This window comes from Coptis chinensis, chromosome 1 (genome assembly GCF_015680905.1).
Source record: "Coptis chinensis isolate HL-2020 chromosome 1, ASM1568090v1, whole genome shotgun sequence".
Classification (NCBI taxonomy): Eukaryota; Viridiplantae; Streptophyta; class Magnoliopsida; order Ranunculales; family Ranunculaceae; genus Coptis; species Coptis chinensis.
The window spans coordinates 19,147,814-19,156,581 of NC_141456.1; the positions used below are offsets into that span (position 1 = coordinate 19,147,814).

The following is an 8,768-nucleotide window of genomic DNA, read 5'->3' on the forward strand; positions in this document are numbered from 1 at the left end:
GTTATTTAAAAGAAACTTAAGGCAGATGGATCTATTGATAAATATAAAGCGAGATTAGTAGCAAAAAAGGCTATAAACAGAGAGAAGGGTTTGATTTCTTTGATACTTACTCTCCGTGACAAGGATTACATCTATCGAATGTTAATAGCCTTTGCTTCTACTCGTAATCTCGTGAATTCACCAAATGGACGTTAAAACAAAGATTTCTAAATGGGGAATTACAAGAGGAGATATATATGGATCACCGGGAAGGGTTTGTCTTAGAAGGCCTTGAGAGAAAAGTTTGTAGGCTAAAGAAATCAAACAAGCTCCTAAACAAAGGCATGAGAAATTTGATAGTGTGCTAATCTCTAATGGTTTTAATATTAATGAGGCGATAAATGCATTTATTGCAAATTTGAGGAACAATCTGGTGTAATTATCTGTTTATATGTGGATGACATGTTGATCATTGGAACCAGTTTAGAGACCGTCAATAAGACTAAATCTTTTTTGAGTAAGCATTTTGACATGAAAGATTTGGGTATCGCTGATGTCATTCTTGGCATTAAGATAGTGTATAATTCTGATGGAATTACTTTGTCTCAATCTCATTATGTAGAGAAAATGCTTAAAAGATTTAATCAATTTGACTTGTGTACCTGCCCGAACACCATATGATCCTAGTATACATTTGACAAAAAATACTGGATTAGGTGTATCTCCTTTAGAGTTTTCTAGGGTTATAGGTAGTCTCATGTATCTTATGAACTGCACTAGACCTAATATAGCTTATACCGTAAAAGCAAACTTAGTAGATACACCATAAATCCCATGAGCATTGGGATGCTCTTATCGGTATTGAGATATTTGAAATATACTTCAAATTATGGTGTTCATTATGGCGTATATCCAACCGTGTACCACCAATTGGATTGCATTCTCGAGAATCTAAATCCACTAGTGGTTATGTGTTCACTATGGCGAGGGGTGCGGTGTCTTGGAAATCATCTAAGCAAACTTGCATTGCCCGCTCCACTATGGAATTGAGTTTATAGCTTTAGACAAAGCTAGTGAGGAAGCAGAGTGGATCAGGAATTTTTTGATGGATATCCCGCTTTGGCCTAAACCTGTTCCACCTGTCTCTATTCACTGTGATAGCCAAGCTGCTATCTTGAGGGCCAAAAATACTTCCTATAATGGGAAATCTCGACATATTAAAATCCGAAGACATAACACCGCATCGACGCTTTGTTAAGAGATGGGATCATAGCTATTGACTTTGTGAGGTCAAAAGAAAATTTAGTTGATCCTTTAACTAAAGGCCCGGCTAGAGAGCTGGTTTTTAGTACATCGAGGGGGATGGGGCTAAAGTCTATTAAAGACTAATTGCCTATTTAATTAAATCACCGATAACTCCACACCCAACCTTCGTGAATGGAGATCCCGGGATCAAGGTTCAATGGGGAAACAAGTTATCTCAAGTGATTTGTGGGGGTACACCTAGAGTGAAAACTCGCACCCATCCCTATGATGTAGTAGTACCTTTCAGATCTTTTAAAGGATGAGTGAATACTCTTAATGCTTTCTATAGCTGGTTTTTCCAAATGGGGTGTAATGATACAAGATTACATCGATAGAGGCACCTATATGAGTGAGGAAGTAGAAGCCGCTTCCTATGAGAACTTATAGGCTTGTTCTCTAGAGCACTCATGAAACCCGGAAGCTCATGGCTATAATGAAAGCAATAACCGAGGGAACTCTATGATGATTTTGAAGTTATGTGTGTTACCGTTGACTTGGCTTACATATAGGTTGAAAGTTCAAGACTAAGGTCACCGGGTCAACTAGTAATCCCGACAATGAAAACACCAAGCGAAGGTTCAAGTCGTATGACACCTTCGATGCCCCATTCATAACTTCTTCATACTCCGACATTCTTGTTTTGTTTTTCTTTTCTTCGTTTCTTAATAATTCCATTCATGGGGGATTGTTGGAAATGTGAATGAATTTGTGTCCTCATGGGTTTGAACCCATGACCTTTTTAGATCTACTACACTCTAATGTGGGGGGCTTTAGTCCCATTATTGGTTACTAAACTTAAGACTCTTAAGTTTATATTGGTTGTGTCCTTATGGAGGGATAGTGTAGAGATATAAGGAGGTGCTCGCTGGCACACAAGGCCTCCTTGGTTTGGGGGCTCTCGGGAGGTGGGAGCTCCGGAAAACCTTAGTGCGCCGCGTGTGCCCACACACGCCGCATGTGCAGGTGCAAATCCACCCAATTTCAGCGTGGAGTGGTAATCCGGGCTTGTTTTTGCGATTTTGGTCTTCTTTCCAAAACTGAACCGTAACAGATCTTTCCTTGATTCGAAATCAAACAATAAAGGCAATAGCCGAAGTTGCGTTTTCGGATCTATAAAACTAAGGTCTCTCCTGTTTTAGAAAGAGGAAAACACAACATTATTTTCCTCTTATTAAAACTGGTCCGAGTAACCGCAGAATCGGGTCATTGGTAGGTGACACGCTCATCCACCGTTGTATCCTCGAACGACGTGATTGAAGGTTGATTACCGGGCGTTTTTTTTTAAGGAAATTGTGCCGAGCACAATCCTCAGTGATAAGTTTTACTTCCTTTCTTATTACTGTTTTTTTGATACTAGATTCATACAAGTTACTTGAGTATGATGTTTATAAACACTTGATTGTGTTTTGGATTTCGTGTGAGGCTGGGACGTATGTTAGGACTATGTGTGTTCATTTGGGTTTGTTGTTGGGTGTTGGTGGACATATGCAGGAGTTGAGGAGAGTTAGGTCTAGGATTATGGGTGAGAAGGGTAATATGGTTACTATGCATGATGTTATGGATGCGCAGTGGGTTTTTGATAATAATAGAGATGAGAATTATCTTCGGCGTGTTATTATGCCGCTTGAGAACCCAAATGATTAAGAATTTGATCAAAATAATACCTTGATGGTTCCAAACCTCTGAAAGATGGCCTTAAGATTCTCACGCATAACCACATCCTTATCGTCTTTATCAATTACTGTTGATGTTTTTTCTCCAGCAAATGCTTTCTCTTCACTTTCTTGACAGCTATCTGCAGGAGACTTTTCATCATTCTGAAGAACAACAACTTCTATAATTTTGAGGGTTTGAAGAGATGATTTTTTTTTTTTGTAGAGTTGGGGGTGTTTTGTAGAGTATGGAATGAAGTTTTTATCTATTTTGAATAACGAACAATTGAAATCGGCAAAAAAGGGCGTAGGATTCTTTTTTTATGCCGAATTATTGTTAAATCTGATGTGTCGGTCTCGAGAAAAAAAGAAGGCTGACGTGGGTCACTGGGAGCATTCTCAACTACTCAGTATTCATGGTCTTTGATGTATGTGAAAGTGGCTTCTTACGCAATTCAGAATTTTATGTTTGGATTTACTGTATGCCCCAAGATCCCAACTGAAAAACATGATGGAATACATGGAGTCATGGACTGAGGGACATTATCGAGTCAAGTCAATGCAAAAGGACAAAATAACACATGAAAACGTTTTATAAACCTCAAGATGCAATCCAAATTATTTCTACACAATTTCAAGATTCTACATTTCCAAATAAAATATATCTGTTTGGGTGATGACTCACACAAACACACCAATGATCTTGTTGGAGAGGTTGATAGAGAGTGAAAGAGATTGTACCACCAATGGCTGCCTACGTATCCAAATTGTTCTCTGGAATCAAGTCTCAAAAAAAATGCACGTAGTTCTTTGTTTGAAATGATTGTTGGGTATTTATAGGAATCTTATTGCTAAAAATACCCTTTCCTTATTTGACGAGATATTTCCCTCTTTGTATGAAATCTTTCCTAAAGCTTCATATGGAAAAAATCCTTTGACATATCTCCGACCGCTATATATAACTTGGGTGTCATATTAGTGGGGCATCATTGCTTCAATAGAGGGCATGCCCGAATGCCACATTAGTAGACAAGCGGGACCGCCACAAGATGGCAAGCAAAGCCCGCCTCATTAGTGGCGGCTCTTATAGTGGTACCCAATGATGGTCGCTCGTAGGGGTACCAAGATCGCGGGTACATACACCGCCCCTCTTTGCGGGATGGAATTCGTTCTTTCGCGAATAATAGACATCATATTGCTATAAAAGAATGAAACAAAGGTGGATCGAAATTTCTGCGATGCCATCCGAATAACTTAGTTAAGGTTAACTTAACTTAGAATGCTTTGTAATCGTGAGATCGACTGACCTAGCAGGTAACTCGGATCCAGTAAACTCAGTGACTTTGACCATGTGCAATAAATTACATTAGTAAGGGTAATTTAGTAAATGATGGCATATGATTGCTAATTGGACCCATGGAAATAAAGATGACGGCAAATCAAATTAGGGAACATGCGTCTCACACTAATAAGTTTGATAAGCGTTTGTTTAACTAAGAAGGAATGAATCTAAAACAATTGTGACCGGAAAAAGAAGGTGTGACAAGGATCGGTTGGGGTTTGCAAACATAGAGTTGAGATGTGGGTACTTGCAAGCTTTGGCCTTTTGATACAGAAAGAGATATTCATGAAAATAGAAAAAAGAAACTACCGACCTTTGAATTGGGAAATCGAATCGTGGTTACCTGCCTAGAAGAAGGTAATGTTATTTTGTACTCTCTGAATATTAAGTGCTACCCATTCCAATTATTTAAGGTTTCATATATCTTAGGGCGATATGGTGAATGGGAAAGAAAATAGTGGTGAGATGAAGGCTAAAGTTGGTGGCAATACGCGGTGGACAATGACGAGTTTCGCTGGCGAGACGTTGCAACGCAAATGGATAGAGCGTACTGCCTTGCCAACTAACAAAATTGCTCATAGTACAACCTCCGATGAACTCACAAGTATGTTCCGCTTGAAGAACTTCGGCATTGAGCAGCTTTCGGAATATGACAAAGGACACCCGGTGAAGGAGGGGAATTAGTGGTGACTTTTGCAATACCGAGTATGGGTTGATGATACCTCTTGACAAGGAGGTGTCTCGAAGTTCTATCTCGGTGGCGATTCCACTGATTCAAGTGTCTATGTCGTTATGGTTGGTCTTCGCGAGGGCACGACTTTGGCCCAAGATACCGGTGTCCTTCTTCGGGGCGATGAATTATCGCTTTCTTGGTACGGCCTCAACGCCATACGTATGAGATGGGTCCCCGATGTTTCATGTGGAATGGGCATATCCGGAGATGAAGTTTAAAGGATTACCGAAGGGGTACCAAACCGGGATAAGTAATCGCTTTCTTAGCACGTGGAAATTGGAACCCTTATGCAACCCGCGGTCCCGGTTAGGATTATAGGTATGGAGCACGGGGTGCACCGCATAATCACTATCTTGTGAATTATCTATATATTCCGTTAGTTCGACGCTTTTGTTTTAGGTGATCGACCAAGTACCACGGACTTTGACGTGAGCAGCCAAGCTTTGGAGCATCTCAGATTTTACTTTAGCATGGACAAGGACGAGAACATCTGGGACTTGTCATGGCCTAATGAAGTGGTTCGTAGCTGCCATTACAGTGAAGAAAAACGCTGTGGACATGCCCTTGATGTTCCCAAGTGTCCATATGGGTCGCGACGACAGGCTCCCCGACAACAAGTAACCATGTTAGAAGCTCGACAAGCTGGTGATGAGCAGCGTGACAATGAGCAGAGGTCCCTTGTAACTGCCTCTCCCATTTTAGAAGCTCGCTTGAAAATGCAGAAGAGAAAAATAACAGATGAAGCTGCCACTACCCGTGTTGAAGGATTGAAAGCTCTTGAAGTATTCCCCAAATCTACTACTTCAATGGAGAGGCGGAGTAAGCGCAAAGCGGACAAAGACTTTAATGGGACTCGCCGACCAGAAACTGTAGTTGCTAATGAGAGTGTAGAGGTTGGTGTGAAGGAAATTACCTGGGCTGAAGGTACTCCAGATGATGGGCGTTGGCTGCCTCTTGTTCCTTTGAATAATGAAGGTACAGGGAGTAATATGCTTGTAATTAAAAAAGACTCTGAAATTATCCGGGGACAACCTCAGTCTATGGAGATAGAGCAAATGGCAGCCGCCTTAATGGTGCTATGGATCGAAAAGAATTTTTCGTGGAAACGACGAGTGTGTCCATACCTGTTGGAGATATTACCTCAGTTGAATCATTAGCACTTGTCTCGGCAATTTTTCTTGATGACGAGGTGATAGAGGCGTTAAGGCCTCATGCAGACATTGATTTTTCTGTTGAAATGGTTGAGGAGTATATGCATGACCAACTTTTACTACCAGAATTAGGATCCAGTAACACGAAAGAGGTAGAGGAAACTTCAGAACTGTGTATCCTTGGGATGCAGACGTTACAAAAGGTAATCCCATTATACCTGTTGCCTCTCTATATTACTTAGCATGGCCTTTTGAAATCGTATTCAACTTGTATATATATGTATATAACTCTGCTTTTGTAGGCCATGGAAAATTTTGCTAAGCTGACGGCGGTGTTAGAGAAAGAAAAACATGCAATGCCAGGACCCCTGACGGCGGATTTAGTACAGAAAGAGCAAGAGGAAGCGAAGGCTAAGAGTGCTAGAGCCCAGATGGAAACGATGCTTTGCGAGAGAAGGTGGCAGCCTTGTCATGTGAAAAGGAGGAGATGGTGCAGGCGATAAAAGGGAAAGATAAGGAATGTAAGAAGGCTATGAGAGAGCTGCGTGAGGAGAAGAAGACACTATCTGAACTGACTCTTAAACTCTCATTGGCCGCTTGAGAAAAAGCTCAACTTGAGGTCGTGGTCCAAGAAGTACGTTGAGGTGATAAGTCGAGCGTGAGATGTTATGAATGGCGCCTTGCAGCATTATACTTCGTTGTACCAGACCTGCCCGAGGAAAGAGGTTTGTGGGATATTGCTCCCAAGTGCCTTTGAGGATGCCATAGAAGACCCTAGGCTTGAAGATGGAGTAGGCAAGGGTGCTATGGAATTGGGGGATGGTTATGATACTTCGCCTTAAAATATGGCGATTTGGCATAACATACATAGTTCTTGCGATCGTCTACTAGATAGTGGATAGATAGGTTGGAAATTTTTTTGCACTTCGTTTTTCTTTGTCTTTTTTGTTTGGATGTAAAGTAGAATGTTAGATGAATAAAATACTTATGTTGCGCCATAAACTCTGTATTCTTGTTGCAAATGACTGTGCATTTCTTGTGAACGAATATTAGTCTTACTGTATAATTTAGGAATGACCGATGGCCATATGCCCAACCATGCACTCTCTCGAGTATCAAAAGTTAGTACTGGGTGTGAAAAGATTTGGTAGGAAGCTCCTCCATCTGCGAAGATTTGCTAGGAAGAGGACGAAATAATACTTCTCAGAGTGCAAATGATCATTACTTCACCCCAATTTTAAAGCTAATTGCAGCTACTTTGTTTCTGCTAGAATACTTTAACAGGACTCATATACAGGCATTGCCTAACTCACTGTGTAGCCTTTCCCAAATGCAAACTCTGAAACTCAGAAATTGTTTCAAGCTTGTAAGTTTACCCAAATGCTTAAGGAAACTTATAAATTTACGACATCTAGAAGCCGATGTAGCATCTCTTCAGGGAAAACAAGAAAACACAATGGGAATTGAAGGTACTTTGGAATATTTTTCTGATTTAATGAGCAGTGGCCACAAACACAAGAAGAAGACATTTCAAATTGTGGAGCTGAAAGTGAGGATGGACTGTGATGGATGCGAGCTTAAAGTCAGAAAAGCTCTGTCATCCATGAGTGGTATTTATCTTGAACCTTTTCTAGTTCATTAGTACGTACTGTTTTGTTATTACTGCTTCATGCTGAAGAAAATTATTTTGTTAGGTGTTAAATCTGTGGATATAAATAGGAAACAACAGAAAGTGATAGTAAGTGGTTACGTTGAAGCAAACAAGGTCTTGAAGAAGGCTAAATCAACAGGGAAAAAGGCTGAAATTTGGCCCTATGTCCCTTACAACCTTGTTGCCCATCCTTACACTGCTCAAGCTTATGACAAGAGAGCACCTCCTGGTTATGTCAGAAATATTGAGATCACTACCACTGGCACTGTAAGTAGGCAAGATGATCCCTACACCAGCATGTTCAGTGATGACAATCCAAATGCATGCTCTATTATGTAGATTATGAAGAGAGATGGCAACAATTGTAAAACTCATTAGTCTTTTTTGATATTTGTTTGTAGTAGAAGATTGGTTTTCTAACATGTACAGTTTACCCTTCAGTTACGGTTGCAAAGGAATGAAGTGATTGCACTAGTCAACCCTCTCAACCGACTCTCAGAGTCTATGACATTTGTACATGAAATGGAGCCTGCAATTGAAAAAACCGTGAAGGATAGAGTGTCTGCACACAGTGGAGAGACCAGCACATGGAAACGCTTGTTGAAGTCTGTCATTGGGCCACAGTAAGTTCTCTATAATGCAAAATGAATTGTTGTCATGAATCAACTCATTGTCCCTTTTGGCCTTTGGTAGCATTGGATGAAACTGACTTCTATTTATTTGTGCTCTGTTCTAGATAATTGCAACTTGGTATTGGCAAGGGGATTGTGGAAAGTAGAGCAGGGACAATTTTGCTGATTGATTGAATTTCAATTTTGGAGAGTAGAGTAGGGAATACACCCATGGTAATGGAGAGTCGGTAGGAAACTGAAACTTGTAATTCAGAGAAAAAACAAAGCGGAAGAAATTGTACTTTGTAAGTTTGGAAAACCCACATATAGACATTCAGAATCTC

The 8,768-nt window shown here is 40.5% G+C and overlaps 1 protein-coding gene across 1 annotated transcript; it reads left to right on the forward strand.

Moving 5' to 3' along the window:
• The first annotated feature begins 7,606 nt into the window (after positions 1 to 7,606).
• Positions 7,607 to 8,193, forward strand: LOC147522698 (heavy metal-associated isoprenylated plant protein 23-like). Its single transcript, XM_086560494.1, has 2 exons — positions 7,607 to 7,772; positions 7,857 to 8,193. Exons 1-2 carry the CDS (start codon positions 7,619 to 7,621, stop codon positions 8,150 to 8,152), a joined length of 450 nt encoding a protein of 149 aa, XP_086416620.1. The 5' UTR covers positions 7,607 to 7,618; the 3' UTR covers positions 8,153 to 8,193.
• Positions 8,194 to 8,768: the final 575 nt, after the last annotated feature.

Coding starts and splice junctions, on each gene's coding strand:
- LOC147522698 (XM_086560494.1), top strand. CDS start 7,619: ATGGGAATTGAAGGTACTTTGGAATATTTTTCTGATTTAATGAGCAGT. Junction 7,773..7,856: donor AGCTCTGTCATCCATGAGTG/GTATTTATCTTG, acceptor TTATTTTGTTAG/GTGTTAAATCTGTGGATATA.